Source organism: Myripristis murdjan, chromosome 3, assembly GCF_902150065.1.
Source record: "Myripristis murdjan chromosome 3, fMyrMur1.1, whole genome shotgun sequence".
NCBI classification, from domain to species: domain Eukaryota; kingdom Metazoa; phylum Chordata; class Actinopteri; order Holocentriformes; family Holocentridae; genus Myripristis; species Myripristis murdjan.
In genome coordinates this window covers 35,410,325-35,434,458 of record NC_043982.1, presented here as the reverse complement: position 1 = coordinate 35,434,458, position 24,134 = coordinate 35,410,325, and the positions used below count along the sequence as shown (strand labels likewise).

General features: G+C 40.6%; 1 protein-coding gene across 1 annotated transcript in view; it reads right to left on the bottom strand.

The window, feature by feature from the left end:
• adamts7 (a disintegrin-like and metallopeptidase (reprolysin type) with thrombospondin type 1 motif, 7) overlaps positions 1 to 24,134 on the bottom strand; it is a 121,792-nt gene that overhangs the window by 30,708 nt on the left and 66,950 nt on the right. The window contains exons 14-22 of the mRNA XM_030044835.1: positions 22,648 to 22,768; positions 21,046 to 21,290; positions 17,037 to 17,178; positions 8,126 to 8,252; positions 6,976 to 7,189; positions 3,158 to 5,005; positions 2,394 to 2,546; positions 2,093 to 2,266; positions 574 to 720 (exon numbers count right to left, since the gene is read on the bottom strand). Of these exons, the coding sequence (XP_029900695.1) occupies positions 574 to 720; positions 2,093 to 2,266; positions 2,394 to 2,546; positions 3,158 to 5,005; positions 6,976 to 7,189; positions 8,126 to 8,252; positions 17,037 to 17,178; positions 21,046 to 21,290; positions 22,648 to 22,768 (3,171 nt within the window). The remainder of the gene's footprint in view (positions 1 to 573; positions 721 to 2,092; positions 2,267 to 2,393; positions 2,547 to 3,157; positions 5,006 to 6,975; positions 7,190 to 8,125; positions 8,253 to 17,036; positions 17,179 to 21,045; positions 21,291 to 22,647; positions 22,769 to 24,134) is intronic.

Here is a 24,134-nt window from a genome sequence, read left to right as displayed (position 1 = left end):
ATATGCAGGATTTATTCAGTGATCCTGTCAGCCAATCAAACCAACTGTAATTCCACAGTAACCCAAGTAACATAAGATGCTATGCAATTGAAGTGATAACTGTTTAGAGTCAACTGATTAAAAAAAAAGTGAAATTTGAAGGTTGAGTCCATGTGGTTCTCACTGTAAGTTTGAGTCTCTTGATTAATTTCATGCTTATTCCACGTTTTTTGTCAGCTGAGTCTGAATTTTCAACCCTTAAATCCACCCTCAGTTTTACACAGTACACCTTTTGACAGCTTTTAACACTTTTTGCTGAACTGGTAATGTCATGAAAAAAAATATCTAGATTGCTCTTCTAGGTCATAGAAAAAAGAATTTCATTTTTAAGAGCATATGTGCAGTATGATCCCTTTCAGTGTTAACAATACCACATTACAGTTACAATACACAATAATGGGCAACACATTCTTCATGAACTGTGTCAGTCGTGTTTAACTGTGGCCTTTGTTCTCTTGTTTCTACTTGTGTGTGTGTGTGTGTGTGTGTGTGTGTGTGTGTGTGTGTGTGTGTGTGTGTGTGTGTGTACTGCACCTGTCCCCAGGATCCACTTAGCCACTGAGCACACGGCTGGCTATTACAGGACTGGATGTTACTGGGACAAAAGTCCTTGTCACATCCATCCTCCTCTGGACACGTGACCATCCGCTGCTGCTCACCACCTCCACACACCTCAGAGCACTGAGAAACACACAAACACACACACACACACACACACACACACACACACACACACAAATCCCTGCATAAAAATGTATGCAACCTTGATTAGCTTAATTGCTATTTTTCTGTACTTTCAGGCCAGGCTGACGTGGCTGAAAAGGGTGGAAAACAAATTAGCAAAAGCTTTTTTTGTGTGTGCTTCAGACTGCACCAAGTTAATTGCCTGTGCTTTTGTCTCAGGTTTGAAGAACTGTAATGACCCAACACATGAGTGGTTTTGCTGAGGGAAAAAGGTTTTCTTATCAGATCTACTTCATTTGAAAATCCACGGGGTGCAGTTTCATAAGATCCTTTTGTTACACAACTGATTTTTTTCTTTTATTATTTTATTTGCTGATTAGAGATATTTTTATGCATTCTTGTTTATTTATTCGTGTTTTTACATTCATGTTCATGTCATATATTTGCTTGTATATGTGTCATATTTTATCCTTTGTCAGAATTTTAATATTTAGTATTTTACTAAGTATTATATTCTGTATATTATAGAGTTGCATTACCTTCCACTGCATTTGTATCTTACCTCATCTTGTCTGAAAACTGCCACACTCAGCAGTTGATTAAGTTAGAGAACATCTCTCATGTTTCATATTGTTTTTTAATAAGCTTGGACATGCTTGCTCTGGGCATTTATATGCACCAGTGCATCATTATGATTCGGTGTGCTCCTGTGTACTCAGGATACTGATAATAAGTGTGCCGAATGAATGGCTTCACCTTTGAACCATATGAAAATTGAACAGCACTGTTTTGGTGCAATCTCAGCATAGTCACCACCTTAAAGGCAGAATGAGCAGAATTTTCTGAAAGAATAATGTATAGAGTCATAGAAAAATAATCCCTCTCAATCATCACTTATAACCCACTAGAAGTGTGTGTTGGTGTGTGTGTCTGCAGAGACCCCCAAGTTTCGTGTTTTGCTGAGCTCGGGACTGTTCTAGGTGTCAGCCTTTGGGCAGTGGGTGTGTAGCTCCCGGCCAATCACAGCATGTGGTGCCAGATCGATAGCACAATATCCAATAGGAAGCTACTAAAAAAGTGAACGCTGACTGTGGAAAATAGGAAACATGACGAGGAAACACCAAGCGGACAAAGCTCATTCCACAGCGAGAGTGAATCTGGGTTTTGGCTTTCATCAGCTGGCAAGCACTGGGGGAGAGGATGAGGATGATGAGCGATGCCATGCTGGCTTGTTTCCTGTTAGACAGGTAGGTGCCAGCCAGTGCTTAGCTTAGCCAGGGAGGACAGGCCAACTTTAAATGTTGTGTTTACAAACCGCAGCGATGAAACCTACTCATTCTGCGCTTAACAGAGAAAAGAAGGCACTCACTTGTCCCCAGGAGGAGGTATACCAGTCAAGACATGGCTGAGGGTTACAGGGCATCTGGATTCGGGGCCTGGGGGAGATTGCCTGGCAGTGGAAAGGACGGAGGGGCCTCTGGTCCCGCATGTCAAAACACTGGACCTCACGCAATGCCACACCACCTCCACAGTTCTTGGAGCACTGGCATAACACAGAGCATGACCTTTGTTCAAACACTATGAGGTCTTGGAAACAACTAAAAATTGATTATAAAGTCTAATGAATGTAAAAATTTGTAAGAAGACCAGCAGGTCCTGCTCAGTCTTACCTTGCTCCATTCCCCCATCTTCCATGTGGAGCAGGGTCGCAGGTAACAGCGTCGGGCTGGCACAGGCCTCTTGGTCGGGTCGCAGTCTGACTCTGAGCCTGTGCTGCAGGACAGAGCCCTCCAGATGGCACCCAGACCACAGCTGGTGGAGCACTGCCAACAAGCAAAGAGCAGTGACAAAAGGAGACACCACTTACACTTAGGGATTTTTTTCTCTACACTTAGAAGACACTTAGTGATTAGAGTTTCAATGGCTCAGCACTATGCATGCAAGGCAGAGCTCGATAACAGTGCAAACCCTATCAAATTATAGGATTAATTTTGTATGCACAATAGGATCTGCTTTATTTTAACAAGCATTCATAATATGCAAATAAATGGTAATTTTATTGGAAATGGTTATAGCACAGCAGGAGTGCTAGAAGAGGCAGAAATTTATGAGCTGTCCCACTAGAATTCAAGACATTTTAGGAAAAGTACTGACATTAGAGTGTTAGCCCAAGGAAAAAGCTCTAACAAATCACAGGGAGAGTTTAATTTAATCTGTGCCAGGAATTGCAATAGAGACAATGTCAGACAGCAATAATGACAAGGAAAAAGCTCTAACAAATCACAGGGAGAGTTTAATTTAATCTGTGCCAGGAATTGCAATAGAGACAATGTCAGACAGCAATAATGACACACAACTAAGCCTTGTTCCTCCCCCATGGTATAAGTACACCACCAGAATGTGTGGAATGTATGCAAACAGGGCCAGAACTCACTGCGCTCCAGTTGCCGGTGACCCAGTAGGCAGCTGTAGTGACTTGGGTTGAGGTTTGGACTGATGTTGACACGGGAACAGCCCACAGAGTAGGTGGACGGGTTGGCAAAGTGAGCATGGCAGGCTCTGGGGACTGAATGTCTGGTTTTGTGCTATACTGAGCAGTCGCTGCTGTGCTTGTTGGAAGTTCGTATGAAGGGGCAGGACGGCTATTACCTCTGTCTGGCAGCACAGGGGGGATGACAATTTCATTGTAGTCAAAATCAATCCAGTCGTAGGAGGAAGGGGCTCGAGGATTTGTTCTACGAGGTGTTGTTCTGTCAAATAAGGTCAATTTTGTGGGTACCTGTTCTGTTGTACCTGGCTGGGAATCGGTAATTGTGTAAAATGGTGAAGGCTGGGTGCCTCCTTCCAGTTCTGTAGACGGTAAGAAGTCTGTTCCAGTTTTTGATGAGGTGGCATCAGAGTACTCTTGGTTTCCTGAGAGTGGCTGAGTAGGCAGGGGAAGAGTAGTGGACTCCTGAGAGGCAGGAAGTGAGGTCACAGTGAGGTCACGGTCAGTGACCCATGAATTGCCCTGACTGTTAGCATTTGTGTCATTAAAATCAGTTTGATCAGCGTCGGAATCTCCCAGTATGAGCGCAGTTGAAAATATCTTTGACGTATCAGATGACAGACTAGTTGTCTGAGGTATTTCTGTGGTACTTTCATCCAGTTGTGTCTCAAACTGAAATCCTTTTTCTTGAGATGGAGAACCTAAAGGTGGTTCTGGACTCTCTTCTTGGGAGCCAGAGATATCTTTACTGTAACTGTAAGTCAAATTATCAAGATCCTCTATCTCCTCAGCTCTCACTGGTGTAGCTAGTGTGTCATCTTCATTAGTCTGACTGACTGGAGTAATATCAGCATAATTTACTGTAGCAAAAACATCCTCAGAATGGTTTTCTTCCTCAGTGAAATCTTCATAGCCATTTTCAGCTTCCTTTCCATGTTGCCCCCATTCTGGGCCCTGAGTAGGCTGCTTTGTAGTGAACGCTAGATTTGGAATTGTGCTCATGTTATCAGGCTGACCAAGGCTGCTGTGTTTCTCTTTCAGTGTTTGTGAAAACTTTGTTGGAGAAAAAGGTGGTGAGGAAGTGGTAGAGACTGGCAGAAAATAGTCTTCAGAGAGAAAAACATCTGGAATTTCAGGATTCATTGCAACAGAGTTCTTTGTCGGTGGTTTTCCGTTCTCCTCAACATCGTCTAGATTAATGTCCTGTGGTTTCTCAATTTTCAAAGAGTATGCAGTAGTCTTAGAAACTGTAGAAGTGTCTGAGGTAGTTGTGGGAGGACTTGTAGTTTCCTTGTAAATGTTTTCTTTCATGCTGTGGTTTGTCTTGGCCTCTGGTGGAAGATCAGACCCATGACTCTCCCCTGTATCTTTTCCATTGTCCCCAGAGTCAAAGTCATACAAGTCTTCATGGAAGTTGATGAAGTTATAATCATAGTAAAAATCATCCACTTGAACGTTATTTTGCTTGGTATTTTCAATGTGATTGGGATGGGAAAAGTCTGCCTCGATAAAGTTATTTAGATTGTTATGATCCTTTGGCTGGGCTCTGGTGGTGCTGTATTTCGGAAGAGGGTTGGCTTCAGGTATGGAGTTGATTTCATTGAAGACTTCTTTGCTGGACCAGCCACTTCCAGACCAGTCATTACCTTCAGAAATATCCACTACCTGCGGACAGTCCTGGAGGTAGCAGGGAGTGATAGCGATGGGCTTCTTTTGTGGGTCACAGTCTATACCTGTGTTTCTGGAGCAGGTTACATTCCGGTGTTGTGTACCGCTTCCACATGTCAAAGAGCACTATGGGAAAGAGATGAGAGAATATGAGTGGTTATGTTGTAGTGCCAGTGAGTCTTTGCTAACTTATTTAATGGACCCTAATTTAACTCCCTGTTTCTGTTTATCTGAGCTCAGCCTTGACCAGTGTGCATGTGTAAAGGGGCTAGGTGCAGTGGAATACATTAGAGGAGTCTTGAGACTCAGCTTCATGTAATTCATTATGTCAAAGGAATACATGAATAAATTAAGTACACCTGCAATTCATCACTGACTTTTTTTCTTAAATAAATTAAACCATGTAATCAATTCAAGAAATAAAAATACAGTCTATGGGTACAACCGCTCTGCCAGCTGTTTCCTCCTCCGCCATATGCTGTGCATCAAGCTGGCCTGCTCTACCATCGCCATATTCAGTTGAGCCTCTCTCTGGCTTACTCTTTGTAATGTCTCTTCTGACAGGTCATGCTGACATTCTGCACAATTTTTATAGGCCAATACATATACTGTGCGAAACAGCATGCCATGAGTGATGCACTGACTTTCTGAACACTGCATTTTCAGCATCCTGAATATTCTCTGCATGCTGGCTCTTAGGGCCAAACTGCACCAAGCATGGATGTGTTGTGACACGGCTGCTGCTGCCGAACATGTCCATTACAAGCAGCTGAAGCTGCTACAATGACCATTAAAGCAGCGCACACCACACAGGCATTGTGCTGCTGATCTCAATTTTGAATCGGCTATTATCTATTTTTTTCTCTACATGTGGCTATGCAGTCCTCCAACAATGAAAAACACTGCTGGCATGCAGCCCACACGCAATTCAGATTCAGTTGGTGTAGCAGTTAAAGAAACTCACTCTGCCCTGCCTATATGATGCACTGCATCAGTTCCTTGTGTATTTTAAAGGATACCCTAAACAATGCATTGGTGAATCTACACTGCTGTTGAGTTGATGGCATAGTATTTGGTGCAATAAGCCATGTGCAAAATACGTCTCCAAACATCCACCCATTCGGAGCTGCTGCACCTTCCAAGAATGTTGCATTAATCATGGTCCTGGGACTCCTATTGCAATGACTTATTATTATTTTTTTATTTATTTATTTTACCAAAATAGCACATCTCACCTTGTACTTCCTCATTTAAATAAACCTCCCATTTTGATGCGCCACCACCCTACCTTTGTGCCAAGCCCAGTACCACAAGAAAAAGCAAAGCATGTTTAAAGGTCACCAAAACACCAATTGGTCATTTGTGCGGTCTTTGGGCACCCATTCAGACAGGGCCTATAATGTGTCTGACCTATTCATGAAAAGCAGATTAAACAAGTGAAGAAGTAAAAAACAAAACAAAACAAGGACATCACAAATTAAAAAAACAAAAAAATAAACTAATGTAGTAAAAAACAAAAACAAAAACAAAAAAACAAGATTGTGAGTCTGCTAGCCTAAACTATAACAGTTTGTTCCAATGCCTAGAGGGGCCCTGAAGCCCAAAACCCAATTACCTTTCATCTTAAGCCTGGACTTTAAAGCAGCCTAAGGGCCCTGCCTATGGATCTGAGGCTGCTCAGTGGTTCAAACGCGTCTGAAAATCATTTGTGATATATTTTAGATCCAGATCTAACAGGGCTTTGCAAGTCACCAGCAAATCCTTCACATCAGCTCTAAATTAACAGATTGGTGAATCTGCATGTGCCAGAGTTTAAGGGCAATGTCTCACTTTACACATTAGGCCCCTAGCTTGATTCAGAATGATTTCAATGTTTTTGGTTCACTTCACTTTGGTCCATTTTGATTTCACTCTGTGCAAACCTATGCAGACCAGAAAATTGAAATAATTTGCTGAGGGGCTTGTGAGAAGGGGGACAATTGGAATCATATTCGCAAAAGTCTTTCTTCCTGAAAAAAAGTAGACAAACCCTTTGCAAGCGTGTGCAAAATTCACAGAAATCAACTGAAATCAACTTACAGCCAGAGCAGACTCACCTCCGACCAGCTGCTTGTGGTCCAGTCCGCCGGACAGGGAATGTGTGTGTTGCAGGAGGATATTGCCGGAGGTTTGGGCATGTGTTTGCATTCAGTGGGCTGTAGGGCTCTCTGCTCCTCCACACTCACTGCTTGGATGCAGATCACTGTCCTTTTAGTCAGGCCCAGGTTCCCACAGCTAGCTGAGCATTTATGCCACTCTCCCGTCCACCATCTATAGGATGAGACACGCCCAATGTAAAAAAAAAAAAAAAAAATTCCAATTGGTGGTAGTACATTTGATTGATTTGACTCATGATGTACTTGCTTTATTTGGCTGTGTTCTTTAAATGTGCAATAAATATGGTTTTTACTGTCCCACGGCACAAATGACCACACTGTATCTGTGGATGTTTGATAGCATTATGGATCGCCAACGATGATTCAACAATTAGTACAGCCAGAAATATCACTGAATCACATTTTCAAACGCTCAAAAAAATGGAGCACAGCGTCAAATAAATAAATAAAGGAATAAATTATCATTACACAGTGTTGCACTGGAATTATTAGCTCACAATGCGACTTCAAAATGTTCAAATCACCTGCAATAATTAGTGCTATGTGGTGTGCCATTTCCAATTTTGTGATTTATGATTTTGGGATAAAATGCTGGCCAGCAGCCGATTGTTTGCCTCAAGTTGTTTATCGTTACATCACCTGATACCGGATGATGGAGTCATGTAATCCAGGAGATTGTTGAGTTTCAGTGGTTAATGGCACACACCCTGCAGAACATTTCCATCGTGTCCTATCTTTTTTCTTGTGTTTACATGGACACTGACACAATGCGGTGTTTGTGGGTGGTTAGTACTTCGGTCTTGAAAAAGTTTGTTTCGAACACCCAGCACTCAACGTTTCATTGTAAAAGTATAGAGTGCTTGTTCAGAACAAACTCAAATCATGTTTACCAGGAGACTGGTTACTGCTGTTGTGTTGCATTTCATGTTTGTGTGTTATATAAGCTTGGTTTCATGTGCTCTTGCCACAGTTTTACTGAATCTATATTTTATGTGTCCTTTACAGCTGATATGTGCAAGGGTTGGAGTATGTGTTTTGTTTATGTGTACTGTGACTTTGTATGCAGAAGCTGTCTGGGGGATAAACACACATAGCTGGACACAGCTCCTTGTTGCAGCTGGCCTGTTTATCATCGGGTCGGGTCGACGGGTCGCAGAAGTGCTCTTCCACTATTCCAGATGTTTTCTCCACGCAGTGAACAGTCTGCCGCTGAACACCTGCAATTACAGAGAGTGAGGAGAGCAGGTGCTTGAAATGCATGTACACACACTCACTCAATCTCTCTCTCTCTCTCTCTCTCTCTCTTTTTCACTCACGCACTCACACACACACACACGCCCACACACACTTACACACCCCTTTCAACATCAACTTAAATGGTGGTCATGCTTCAGCTTGCATACCTTAGAGCTATATATCTGTCTTTCTTTCTTTCTTTACACAGATGACTCTGAAAATGCTGTGAATACCATGTAATACTGTCAAGGAAATTCCTGCATTCATATAAACATATTTGCTCATTTTTATTTTTGTTTGCCACATTAAACGTTTATCACATTTAACCCTAATCCTTTAGTACTTTAATAGGTGCTACAAATGCAGACAACACAGAACCAAGGCAGTGTTATAAAATGTCTTCTCTATATGTAACAGAGTAAGGATTATTGTTAACTGTCAGCTTAAAAAAAGGGACAGAAGAAGTGGAGAACTACTGAGTGCAGTAAGTGTGTACACAGTATGTGAGAAGATGTAGCAAACAACCGTGGCCTGCTGGAACATTAACAGAACAAAAGATAACAGATAAGAATGAGACACAGAACTGGACTATCATGGGAATCTTCTGTTCACTGTTTATTGTGCACTTACAAGATTGATTTCTTTTGTGCCATGCTCTGAGCTTTAATAAAGGGTGGCAATACTGTAAGAGATGTTTCTCTTATTCCACATTGTGCTCAGAGTGTAATTGGAAATAATTGTCCCAACAAAAACACTACTAGAATCAAAGTGGTTGGGTGTTAAGCCAGTTAATGACACTGAAACACAGTGCAATGTGCAATAGTAGTTTGAAACATGTGAAATAAGACTGGGTGGGGCGACACACACTTTGGCTTGTAGCACTGAAAAGTGTCACATCTACAGTGTATAAGTTAGAATTTCAGACAGCACACAAAGAACACAAAGTAGCACTGGAAGAGTTGTCCCCTAAGGCTGTGACAGATTTGTGACAGGACATTTCTGTGCATTAGGGGGATTTCCATCCCATCATAGCAGGAGCTTCCTCACACTCAGTGTGCTGTGCACAGGGCCAGCTGAGGGCTGCAGTCAGGACTGATAGCCAATTTACACCTGAGAAGATGTTTTTTAAAGGACAAGAGAGCAAAGTTACGCTGTAAACTGGTGAAACAGTCAAGTTAAATAATTTAATCATTTAACAACACCTACGGCAAAATCAACAGACAAACATAATCCATGGGAATATATGCTTCACTTGATATGTAATCAAGAATGCAGTTTATGAAGATAATTTTAGGAGACTGGGGGCCAGATGTATAAACAATGTGTGTGCACAAAAAACATACATACACCATTTCCTGCACATAAACTGGTATTCATCAAAATGGATACAAAGTTTCTCTAGAGCAATCTTAGGGTGATGTGATGAGGTGGAGATGAAACACCAGGTGAGAGACGCAATCTGTTTAGGTTGACAACCAGGTACACTGATGTGTGTGTGTGTGTGTCTGTGTGTGTATATTTATATGTGTGTATATACAGACACACACACACACACACACACACACATTATATATCTGTATGCTAAATTAAAAGGTTTCCATCTCTCACGTATATCTATCAATTATAACTACAACTATATCAACACACACAGATTTATTAAAATGCCAGTCAAAGGCAAATTTATTAAGGTAACATTGATGAGTTACTTTTATGAGATTAATTTTATCATTCTTTGAAATTACATCAAGTCACGGTCAAAATTTTATTTGACAGTTAATATTCTCTTTCTTTAATCCTTACTTATGACCCATGCTGTAATGTCGGTTTAGATATGAGCATCAGTCATTGATACATTTCTGAGATATGACTTTACAGGTCCATGTGATGAATTAATTATATGAGCCGCACAGCCGTGAGTAATGGTCACGCGTAATGACAGTTGTTCTGACTGTAGGAGAACCTTGATTGCAACACATTCAGTGAAATAGCACTTTTGATTTCCCGTTCGCTTTGCTGAAAGGTGTAAAGACTGGTGGAGCAGGTGGTGAATTGACATGAAAACGACTGGTTAAGGGTGTGTTTTCACTAAATTACAGCTGATTGTGGGAGTGGAAAAGAGACTCATGCACATATATTAAACTAAAAGATTCCATCTCTCACCCATATCTATCAATAATAACTACAACTATATCAACACACAGATTTATTAAAATGCCAGTCAAAGGCAAATTTATTAAGGTAACATTGATGAGTTACTTTTGTGAGATTAATTTTATCATTCTTTGAAAGTCATTAAGTCATGGTCACAATTTTATTTGACAGTACCTATTGGTTAACTGCATGCTATTGTACTTGCAGTCTGCTGTGGGGTTGATAGTAGCTGCCTGGTACCTGTTAGATGTGTGATAACATCCTGGCACCAATTATCAGGATTGCAAAAGCAAATGATTCAACTGTAAGGTGGCAGTTGAGTCCCAGTGGATTTATTTGTGGTGTATAGCTGTTGTTGCAGCTGTACCGCTGCCATCAGGATGTGGTGTCGTGCCCCCGCTGGGCTCATGTCAGGTTACCTACATTAGGTCGCCCATGAGTGTCGAACCTTTATCATGACATTACCACCTGGTCAAAAAATGTTTCTAGAGGAAACCCTGGACACGAAATACAAACTACACATGAAGAGACTAGTGTAAGCTACTATACGTCATTTGAAAGGGATGTTCAAATACAGATTATCATGATAATATTCTTTCTTGTACAATAAAAAATAAGTGTGTTTTAGACCAGACTCGTTCCTCGTGTTTTTCTCTATTTCTGGATGATCTGGTTGAATTCATTTTATTTTACCTGAATTTTACTGGTTGATTTCGATCTTGACCTTCTATTTCATGCCAGGGACAGTTAAGGCAGAATCTTCCTTTAAACTGATGCTACGTTGCATTCGGCACCTGTGTAGGAGCTGTGTCACTGAGGTGCACATGGCATGGCATCTTGTGTAGCTCCGCAGTGACTACCTAACTTGCATCTTTGTGTTGCAGACAATGGACCAGTACTGACATTCATTCCAGAAAAAAGCATGAAGAGGTAAATTCACTACAATCTGTTGAACAAAATTGCGAGCTAAATATATTAAAGACCCATTCCTTGCATTGATCAAACCATTAAAAACTCCCCTCTGATCAACAAAATTACATATTAATAAATTTTTTCCCTTAAAACGAAAAGCCCTTCATGCTAGAAAATGGCTTAGATTTAACACTTTGCAATAGCAAGTGGTAATATAGGAGTAATTCAGTCATACATGTTTGAATCAGAGATTGATTTCAAAGAGGAAGGAGAGTGAATTGTACAGGGTCGTCTACAAGTGGGTGTATCAGAATGGCCATGTATTCTATATGTATATGTATTGCTTTTTACAACAAACAAAATGACAAAGGTAACATGAGCCTTCGGCTTGACTATGTTATCAGTCAGCACGTGTTGATAATGTTAGATAAAACCCTGTCCCGATTGCCAGTTCTGACTACTTTGTAGGACTAAAGATAAACACTCAGCTGCACAGTTTTGGAAGAAATGCTCTGAACATCACAGAAAGTCTCTGGAGAAAGTCAGCTAGTGTTCTTGTTCAACTACTATTACATTACCTAACAACGCAACATTACTTTTTGCAAATAAAATCAAGCAAATCAGGAAGGATTTGCTCAAGATTTGATATATGCAATTAGTTACTGAGATGCTGAGGCTATGATTGGTACCAGTTCTGGGATGAAATGGATCGATAAACTTATGTAGCCTGCATCAATCCTAATTTCTGTGAGTGCACCCAGGAGGTAGCATTTTGCTCGCCATGAAGCAAAAAACATTGCTCTATGATAAGTGGAGTGCATAGATTACATCGCTGTAGTCGTAGATTTTCTTGCAAAACACATTAAAAATAGGCAAAATGTCAGTCTAGTGGAATGGGTCTTTAACCATTATATGATATTCAGTTCTTATATATCATGTAGATAGATTTTACACGTGTATCTGTTAATATCAACATGGATGAAAAACATATAGAAATGAAATAAGGTGGCAAGGGCTGTTGTATGATCACTCGTCTCTGAATGATGAGGACTCATAATGAAGAAACCCCTCAGCACAGTTCTTTCAAGTTAAAATAAACCTTTGAAGGGCCTTTCACACTGAAAAACACCACAAGGCCGAGAGGCTTTGAACTCCTTTGGAAGTTCATTTCAATGAAAGCATGCGCCTGCTCATGCTGGGCACCCTGACAGACAGAGAGGTCCCAAAATATGGGATGGAAAAAGTCGAAAATATGCAACCAGTGAACAGCATGGGGGAACAAAGATGTCTGAGAAGCTGAGACTGCTTCTTGTGGGAAATAGAGTGCAAATTTTCATATAGCGATTACCGTATTAACAAAAAGGTACATGCTTGGAAATTAACCGCTACAGCTATAGTGATGAGTAGCTATGATAATCTTCAGTAACACAGTAAACAACTTTGCTTAAGTAACCGTTTTCTTTGCTATCTTAGATCTGAGACTAGAATTAGTAGACTATTTCACATGTATCGGACATTTTTTCTTACATAAAATCGAGGGCAGCTTGTGCCTTGGGCGACTGGGCAATGCATCACCAAATGGGAAAGGAATGAATAAATTTGAATGAATAAATCACGTTATACCACAGCATAAACCTAGCTGGGACTTTCTGTGGAGTACTGTCCCTTTGGGGCGGTTTGGGCCTGTCTGAAGGTCGCCCAGACGGCTCTCATAGACCTTCATGTTAAGGGAAATTGTTTGTAAACTGCAGGAACGGCACAGCAATCTCTATGGGATCTGGCTTGGCTTACACTTATGTAATTACATCACAGCCTGCAGAACAGGTATCCAGGTGTAGGGATCATAGGAGGTGGGCCGCCAGCATTGTAGTCACATTCAAGGCCACAAGCAACATGGCGGGTGACCTTAGAGAGAATCAAGACATTTCCCTTAAATGCAACAGGAAGGGAACATTTGAATGCATCTGCCTTGCTTTTCATGGCAAGGCAACTAGCCAGGAACATGGCTCTTTTCAATGGGAGGGTTATTCATCACTTTGCTGCTTTGAAAAACAGGCAATCAACATTTCAGCATGAGTGAGTGATGTAGTCTGGGTTCTGCTTGTCACTGAAATCTAAGTAGGCCCACTATAAACCTTTTCTGATGTAAAATTCTTTTTAATAGACTAAATCCCTTTTCCCAGAGGTTTCACATTTGTGGGTTTTATGCATCATGGTTGAGTTGTAAAAATGGAAAAAAAAAAAAAAGTTCTTAGTATATGGTGATTTTTATAAGTTATCTTTTTTTAATCTCCAGATTCCATACATTATTTTTGGGATGCTAAAAAAAAGCAGGGGATTAGCAGTGTGTTTTAGGTCATGAAATTTCCAGCAATGGATCTCATAAAGAAGAGAATGGAAAATGTTTTCTTTTTAAACTCTTGTGTTCCTGTGTGGAGAGGGAAAAATTCACACAAAAAAATCTATGCAGTACATAACCACTGCATAAAATAAACCTTTAAACCTGTAACTTTAAAAATAGCTTGGACATGAAGCAGAGAAGAAACCCTGTGCAACCAGCGCTTGTTTACTTTTTTGGCATGCATAGGAACCAAAAGATGACTTAGATGAATAGCACATATCTCAAGAAGAGGAGCACAGCTCCAGGAGTAGACTGTACAGAGGTGACAATTTGAAATCTGATAAAACAAAACAAAACAAAAACAAACAAAAACTTTAGGTAACTGGTTTCAGGGAAATATACAGGGTCATAGCATTATCTTTCATTAGTACAACACAACATGCCAAACTGCTTGTCTTTCTTACAAATAATACTGCATGCTGCCACATAAAAATAAAGATTCAATATGCTTGATCTGCTTAAACTATTTTCTCTTCACTCTGGTAACAATTAATATTTCCCTCAAAAATTTTACTCTGGAACACTAAAGCTTGTGGTTCTCTATGATTATATAGCAATTGGATAATTATGTAATAACAGCTTGTTTGAGCTTGCTTCATGCACATTCTCCAGTCACTGCATAAGGATGACAGCACAGTATTCTATTTGCCTTAATTTGGTTATTTTTCAGCTTTTGGTCAATGAATTGGAATCAATGGAATCAATGGAATTGTATTTTTACAGTGAAATGAAAGGATGATGATTTATTTAGAATTTGAATTCTCACAAGCAGACCAATGTTAGCTAACACCAAAATATTATTCAGTTACTTCAAAGTAGCCAAATGTCCCCTATAGTTTTCAGTTAGCAAACTACCCAAAATGCTCAAACAGATCCCACCGGGTACCCAAAATCCCCAAACTGTTACCCAAAAGTCCTACTCCAAAATGCCCAGTGACCCAAAACTACCCAAGAGTACTCAGTTCCCCCATAGTAACCAAGTCTACCCCAAAGTACCAACAGGTACTTGAAAGTTACCCGAAACAAAGTTCCCCAAAGTAACCAAAAGTAGCCATAAATTTTGGGCAAGGAAACATTTTCTCTTCAATTAACATTATGCTTGACAGGTTCAGCTTTGAAATCTACCAAATTATAAGAATTAAAAATGCAGATTTCTGTTTTGAAAGTTGAGTAGTTTGTGGTGCTTTAGGATAACTGAGGCTTATTAGATACTTTGAGTTACTTGTGAGTACAGCTGGAGCATAAACAGCCATGCAAACATCTCCCAACGACACCGAACGGCACCTGTGCACGTTTGCTGATGTGCAGGCAGAGAAGCATGTTCCAGCCCTAACTAGGCACCTTTGGGTCCTTGGGTGCTTTTGGGTACCTGAACCCTTTTGGATACTTTGGCACATTTGGGTTACCTTTAGCACTTCGAGTACTCCTGGGTAACTGAGCACTTTTGGGTATTTTGGGGTATTTTGGTGTAACTTTTAACACTTTATATAGCTTTTATCACTTTTTTATCAACTGTTTTTTTTTTTTTTATCACTTGTGTACTAGGGTAGCTGAGCATTTTTACTTACATTGGGGTACTTTTGATTACTTTGGGGTAGATTTGGGTGACTAGCAGAATTTCTCCTCCTTGATGTGTGACAGTTTTTGGAAATCTATTAAATGGTTTATTCTTCACTATTTTTCTGCATTATTGGAACAACCAACCACAAAACTGTTGACTATAATGTCTGCGGTGCTGACAGCAACAGCTTGTGTTAGCTGTTCTGGAATTACCATCTGGAATTACCTTGGAATTACCATCTGGAATTTCCCTGTGGAAGACGTCTAATTGTTTCAGAAGCACTCCATGCTACTCCAGGTTGCCTCCCTATCGTTTGCGCTCACTTGCTTGACCTCTTTACTACATTTGACCTTGGACACCTTGGAATTTCTGGCACTTGCACAGTTTGTTTCTTGCCTGTCTGACTGCGACTATCAGGTTTCATGAAGAGGTTCTCTTTGTCCACCACATTCTCCACTGAGGCCCTCTCCGAATCTCCCTTTACACCAAGCATTCTTAAAGTGCAGCCTGCGGGTCAATGGCAACCCTCGGAAATCTTTCTGGCAAAATCTTTATGTTTGTTCCAGTTCCAATGCAGTTTCAAACCAACTTACATCACACAGTACTTTGTTTTCAGAATGGTAAAACTGTGTCCCCGGGCTGAGCTGTAAAGTTAGGAATGGTTGTACACATTGTGAGATGCCTCCTCGCAAGACAGATTAAGTCATCACTGCAGGTATGTTGGCCAGTTAGTGAGATGGAGGAGCCGTGGCCAAGTTCACGGCTATTTCCAAAGCTTAAATTGAAGACTTGCACCTTTGTCCTTACATCTACAAATGGACAAATGGAATTTCTTCTCTAAATAAGACATCATACATTTCTCACATGATTTACAATGGGCATGAATATGAGTCTAGAATAGACTATTAATGAAAAGATTGGTTTTGGAATATTTTTATTTCTTAGGTGGTCCTTAATCCAATGTTGGATCCCTTAATTGACCCTCAGTCATCAATACTTTGAGAACGCCTGCTTTATACCAAGTCTCATGGTTCAGTCATCACATCTCACAAATTCTCCTACCATTGGTGTGGTAGGAGAATTTGTGGTAGGTGTGATCGTTAACTGTATCTCTCCTTCCTATGCTCTGAAAAACAGGCTCAAGAACAGATCTCTGTGTGTCTTAATGACAGCCCTAGGCGGATGTCCTCCCACCACCTCAAGCTCAATCTGGACAAGGCTGAACTCCTCTCCTTCCAGAGAAAATCCCAACCCCTATAAGCTCTCCCTACTACCACTAGGAAAACAGAAGAAATGCCAGCTACAATACTTGATGATATTTTAGGACTGTGCACTTGTTTTTCTGCTGCAATAATTGTAATAGTCTCTGGATAAGAGTGTCTTCTAAAAGCCAAAATTGCAAAATTGTAATTGGAAATAGATTTCAAGTAGTCATGAATGTTTAAAGCAGGTGTGAAAGAGCAAAGAATGAAAAGTAGTTTGTTTTCTCAAAAAAATGCCCAATAACTTTTTTTTCTCAGTATCCATTTGATTCTATGGGCTGGTGTGAAACAGGGATTCCACAGGGACAGCTCAAAAATGAGAGTGTCTGCGTCAATTTTAAAAGTCAGTCAGTACCTCTATCACAACAAGAAATGATAGCACATTTTAAATCTTGCCAGTTGTGTCAAACCTGCTATTTTTGAGATACAATTTTGAGAAGGCAAACAACGCTTGAGGAGTAAACACTGTTTCTCTTACCTACTCCACAGGTGACGCTGCATTCTGTCCATGAACCGTATTTCCAGAAGAAGACCGAGACAGGAATGCTATTGTCTTCTGAGACCTCTCGACTGATTGTGTATTCATAGCGCACTCCTGGGTTGGTCTCTTGAAAGAGAAGCTGTAAAACACAAGAAAATGTCCAACCCATAAAAAAGACAGAAATTCAGGAATGTGGATAAAGTGAATGACTTGTTATTCATCCAGTCTTGCTGAATGCTTAATAGCTACTGTGTTTATTCTGGGGTCCCTTTATGTTGCCCATGTTAGGTCCCGGGTCAAAGAGGCGCGAGACTTCAGTTATGCCGCTCGTAAAATCACTCCCCTCTTCCATCACTCTGACTCAGTCCTCATCTCCAAGATCGTAAATTCATATTTATGCACCTTTAAAATGTGTCTCTGTGGTACTGCCTCCACCATCACCCTCTCTTTTTATATCCCTGGCCCTTGCCTGACATTTTAGTCACTTATTCAATGCAGCTGGGGTATCTTGAAATGTGCTCTCTAAAAAAAATATATATTTCTTCTTATTTTCATTCTCGTCAGCAGGGATGGTGGTGGTGTTCATGAGACGTTAACAAGATCAGAGGTCAGATTACTTTTTGCAAGCTTCAAAGAATTATTCATGAATAGGTATGATTTTGAGGGAAAATGAAGCTTAGTTGTTGAATAGTGCTTACCCATACACAACACGCCTTAAATTCAGTCTTCAATTCATGTTTCTAAAGGGGTTTAAAATGATCGATCACTAAGATATCTCTTACATCTTAGTGTGTTGAGCTCTCAATGTGACATTTCACATTAAAGTCCAGGACAGAAAAAATCCCATGTGTACGTTTATACTTGTTGTATGATTTTATACAGTGCCTGAGTAAATGTACTTTGATACTTTCTGCCTCTGTGTGTAACCTCACTCATGCTATTTGGTGTGTGTTATGGTGTAAGCATATGATCACAGCTAAATGTCATGTCTCCATTTGTTTTTAACATTGCTTAGTTATTTTGAGAGTATATGTATAGCATTACTAATAATTATTAATGATCATTGTATTGTATGTTGATTGTATGTAATTGCATGTTTTATGTATGTATTGTATGTAAAAAATTCAGAACTATGCCTTTAATATCTTTACATCTGAGCTTAAATGTAACATTCACTATTCCTCACTGCAATTTTTTTTCTCACATGAACCTACAGCTAAGGTTGTGCATCAGTTGAAACATGCCACGTGACAAATTAAGTGGCTTGTTCTCAACTCATCCAAGCTCTGAGAGACTGAGACATAAAGCTATTAAAGAGAATTGTATGATTGTAAATGTACAAGGGAAGGAGTTTTGCCACGTGTTTCACTGAGGAGTGTTGAAGGTCTTTCTGAAGGCACTGCTCTCAGTGGATTGAGGTTAATATTTTACACATAGTGTGAATAATTTGTGTTTATACATGCCGTACATCTGTCATGTCGTGACTCTAATTATCGCCTTGTGTTTCTCTGTGTACCCTGCCTCCCTTGTGTCTCCATCTCCCTTGTTTGTCTCTCTTTGTCTGTCGGTGTGTATGTGTGTGTGTGTGTGTGTGTGTGTGTGTGTGTGTGTGTGTGGCTCACTCTCTCTCCCCAGCTCCTGCTTCACCATCACTCCTGACTCCAATCAAATCATCTACTCAGCAGTACAAGAACCCCGGCACTCCCTCCATACTTCACCAGATTGTTCAGCCTCTTCACATGGCAACAGTTCTCTAGTCTCTGCTACTGAAGTAACTCAACAAGAGTATTTCCACGTTGCTTCTTCGTGCCCGTTACTCACTGCTGTGTCTCCCTGTGCCTGGGAATCCTCATGCCCTCTGCCTCAGTGTCTCCCTGCTCGTCCATGCCGCTCCTGCCTGCCCACTCCCCCATCCCCTGGAGCCACAGCCCCTCAGCGTGGCCTGGCTTCTCCCTTCATCTCCATCTCCAGCCATCCACTACTTTACTTAGCATTACTCCACTGTTCTACAACAAATCATCAACTTTTATCTTATACCTCGTCTCAGGGTTCTGCATCTGCGTCCTAGTAAAAAATAAAGTGTGCATGTCATACAATATGTTGGGAGAATACTTCAGTACTTAGAAATTCCTCATTTATAGTGTCTTCCCACAGCACAGTGTACAATAAGCTAAAGCGACTTGGGTGTTGCACCACAAAAACAGGTTGGGGACCTGCATTAGCCTGAAGCTAACTATTTCTGTCAGGATGGTAAATTTCAGGCTAATGTCTGCACTTAAAGTACAGAATCTCTGAATACCCTTGCTTTTACTCAATCTAACTTGTGTCTACTCAATATGAATTCCTGACATTTCCCATTGTTTACACTCAGTTGCTGCTGCCAGGGATGTCGACATTTTCGCTGCTCTCCAAAGTGCAGCAAACGTGGCCAAGGTTGACTTGGCAGCTGACTTGACAGGACAGATCTATGCATCGCTCTGAGCGCATAATACATGTGGATTCTTCACTTAACTCTTGGTGGAAATTCAGGAGTGATAGTTGCACATTATAAATCGTTCATATTAGAACATCTTTCATAAGGGTAGCGCTTTGCTCTCCATACTTAGGCCAAGATCATGACCCTCATGACCCTGGTGCATCTGCCCTGCAGCTCCATGGCTGGCCAACTGCGTGCTGATCTGCTTCTTCAGGGATTCATTTGACTACATTTCATTTTTATTCTTTTATTTTTTGCATTTCAGTGTGTCTCTTTTTATGCTGGGCGAACATAAGTCAGTGGTGCCATTCCTATACACTGCTATGCTGATAGCATAATGCGGTCACTTCCAAAGATTCAAGTTAATCCTTCCAGTTATGTAATGTCAAACTCAAGGTCAGCGGACCAGATTAGGCTTGCGGCATCATTTTATCTGACCGTGATACGATTTTTCACTTTCTGTTAATAACACCCCAGTTCCATAATGCCCAAAATGTGGATACTAAAAAATGAGCTGTAACCACAAGTGAATCTGCCTATATTTTGATATTTGACTTTTGAGATAGTTTAGCATATTTTGACCACATTACTCATGTGATTTAGCATGAAAATATTTATTTTATTTGTAGTTATGTGCATTTATGAGTAACAACATGTATACCTGGATTTCTGTTTAGCAGAAAAAAACAGTTATCTGGTTATTTTTGACTTAATGTGATGAAGCTCTAGAAAGTTATTTTTGGGGAGGAATGTTTTATGTAAAGGTTATATTTGGACATATTTTGATCTAATAATATACGCTCTTCAATAAATATAAGCTCTGTTTGGCCTTCAAACTGGTTGGGATTTTTTTTTTTAATATGGCCACTTCAGTGATTGAGTTTGACACCCCTGCTCTAGATTTTTAATGGTTACATCATAAACCATCATTGGCGACATCAGCTGTGGCATTATCCCAAAATGTAGATACAACACCCTGCCTTCACCTCTGGATGGCTCTTCATGTGTGAACTTTCATTATAAAAGCATTTCTAAGAAGTGTTGCAGCAACTGCCAAAAATAGACCCTCAGACTAACTAAACATTCAGAGAGAAAGTGGCAATGGGTTTTTGAGGTGGTGTGAATGCGTATGTTGGTGTGACGGTCGGCGGAAAGAGATGAATGTGGGGAGAAATGGACAAAAAGCTCATTGTAGGAGTGTGTGGATGCCCGGAGCTCTATGACACAGCGTCTTTTATGGCACAGACAAAAGCATAAATCAGAGAGCAAGGCAGAGGGTCAGCAGAATGAACATTTCGGCTACATGTTCTGTTTAATACATTGATTTGCTTTGTGTATTTGTCAAGTGGTGGCATTGAAATGTGCTTGCAAATCGTCATGCCCTGTCACCCCTTTTCTCTTTCGAATGGAAAGTAAGAGTTGCTACTTAACTAGAGATAGTTATAGTGTTATTTTGCATCATGAAGGGGTGAATGCACACTCAAAATATTAAGTTTTGAGCAGTTCAGTATCATTCCTTATTGATCCTACCTGAATCCACAGCGGCTCCATGGTAGGCCCAGGAGAGGTCAGGTTCTCCAGATGTCCCGTCCTTTCGTAAGTGAATACTGTCCCAGCTGCCTTGTAGTCTCCGTTCCACTGAATGGTCCAGCCACCATTCAGAAAATATTTGTTGGGGTTGTCACTTCGTAGCGCCAAGAAATTCCCTGCCTCAGCCACCTCTTCAATCCGGATGTCCCACGCTCCCTCTGGGATCAGTCCGATGTCTACATAACCTTGGAGACAGCAACACATTTTATTACACACTTCTGTATTTACATCAGTCAGTGTGTCACTGCAAATAACACACTACATGCCAATTTGCCTGGAATCATTGCGCTCTGTTTCTCCTCTGTCCAGTGCGTCACCTGCAGGGGGGAAGCAGACATGAGGGAAGGGGAGGACGTGTCCCCCTCACTTCAGCAGCCTGTCCCCTCTGTCCCCTGCACTTTATTCCACCTACGAAGTGTCAGAGTTCATCCAGTTACTGAGGAGTTCACCCACTGTCTCCAGTCAGCCATCCTGCTTCAGCATTGTTGGATTTTTTTTTTTTTTTTTTTTTTTTTTTAATAGGAGTCCTTCACAAGCATTTAGCCTTTTGAAACTGGGGCAAATTCACTTGATTTCTTTCAAAGGCATGGGGAAAAGGGTGATCAGCAAATTAACAAGAATTTATAAATAACCAAATATGAAATAACCAAAAATTAGCAAGAAAACACTTGAAAGTTACCAAATTCCCAGAGAATGACCCAAAAAATGTCCAGATATTTAAAAAACAAAACAAAACAAAACAAAACAAACAAAAAAATAAAATAAAAATAACTACTGAAGAAGTAGAAAAAAAAAACTTACAAGGAACACACACTATATTTAAAATTAAATTATGAGAACAGTATCACAATATTAGAGTAAGAATTTGCTTAAAAAAGAAAGAAAAAAATGAAATGATGACTATGCCCCTGATCACCTGTGTTTTGTGCTTTTATCACAACAAAAATTAATACAAAAATGTCAGAAACTTATTAAGCTTTGAGTCTGTCTTCAAAAAATCAACCTCATGGGGCGTTTGTACAGCAACTTATTATGACCTACAGTCCCATTAAAGTGAGGATGGCAATGCAGGAGTCTTTGTATGATGGGATTCATAATAAATGTTTTGAGTACTGGAGCAAAAAAAAAAAAAAATCACAATACTGAGAGGACGACATTTTTGAATATATTTCAATTCAGTTCAGACAAGCCAGACAGCACTGCCAGTCATTTGTGTGCATTCTGCAGTCTCTTCACCTTCAGCAACTGCTGTTTTGGTGATGTCTGCAAGCTCACATTTTCATATTATGAAGTAGTTTTTTTTTTTTTTTTTTTTTTTGGATGTCTCTCACGTTGAACCTTAATGTATCTGTGTGCAGCTAGCATGAAAAATACTGGAAAAAAAGAGCTGGCACTGACTTCTAAGTTAGTAAAACAGAAGTTCATACTCAGCCGTACATTCAGGTATGAAGGAGGGGCACCAGAGGTGGGTGAGAGGAGGGAGCAAAAGGATGGTGTAAAAATATTGATCTGAGTGTTTTCAAACATCAGAAAGTAACATACCAAGGCCTTCACTCTCTTCAAAGGTTCTCCTCACAGTTTCACAGGTAGAGCCGTTGCCTTGGCACACCCCACAGCGATCTTCGACAGCATTAGAATCAATCACATAGTCACAGCCCACATTCTGTAACACACAGGCAAACAAACAAAGATACAACACACTGCATAATGAGAGGTCATGAGAGGTAAAGAGACTACATAACCCATAGTTAGCAGGGCAGTGGAGGCAATGACTGCTGCCCAGCTGAACTATACAAGCTGAAGAGAGAGAGTGTGTGTATGTGTGTGTGTGTGTGAGGGAAAGGAAAAAGATTAAGTTCTGATCTTACACCTGGCGAAAAGCTGCACCAATCATGATGCTGCACCAATCATGATGCAAGTGTATTTGCTTTCCAAACAGCACAACTGTCATTTTCCTATTCAGTGCCGAGTTAATGCAAATAGCAAATGCTCTTGTGCCCATCTGAGCAGCCATGGGCAGGCGTGTTGGTCTCAAAATGAGCTGTGGACAGGATCATTGTTGGTGCATTGCTATCTTGAGACAAGTGAAAGCGATTGCACGTTTGACCAACAAAAAACAGGTCAGTGGTGCAGTTTTCACTGTTGTTTTAAGGTCATTATCAAGATAGAGATGCACGCCTATAAGAGGGTGCCAATGTGCGTACACTCTAATTATTACACACACACAGGAACGCCTACTTCACCTCAGGGAAGTTTGGTAGAACCCTGCGGTTCCTGTAGATGATCTGCTTGTGCGTTTTTCCTTCATGCATGAGCAGATCATGTTTCCTCTGCAGAGAAGCAAGCAAGCTGCCAAGGTGCAAGCACGCATGGCTTTTAAAGGGAATGGGAGACAGTGGTCCGATTGGTTTATTTCACATTATGGCAGAAACACACCCATGATTACTGAAGAGACTATGTGCAACCCTTTTGAACCATGTGCCTGGTGCAGCGATTCTTTTTTTCTGCCGTTAAAACAGCAAAAGTGGACTTGGACACACTCTAAATGCACTTGCACCATGTTCTTCAGACTGTGTACTTACATTGTTAAAACAGAGCCCTTAGGCTGTAGAGAGACTTCATTATGGTAAAAGTAAGACAGTGAACTGGAGGGTTTGATTTAAATACCTGTCTGGCTTTGTTTATCTCCTGTCTGCAACAATTAAGTTGCCTTGTTATGACAAAACTGAATAGACCACGTTCAAGTTGGTAAACAACGCCTCACTGTCTTCATTTCCTGCACCCACACCTCCAAGCTCCAAGAGAAAAGCTCCCAGCCTCTCAAGCCATCACAACATGTAGAATACATCTTTCTGTTTCACAATGAAAGAGAAATGAGATCACAGGCACTCGATGGTGATTACAGGATCAGCCCATTAGTTATGGATGGAAAAAATTCAGACAGCTTTCAACTGTGAGCATTTAACTATAATGTCCTCCAACCACATGCAGGCTCACTCTGCCTGAGAGAAAAGTTACAAAGAGAAAAG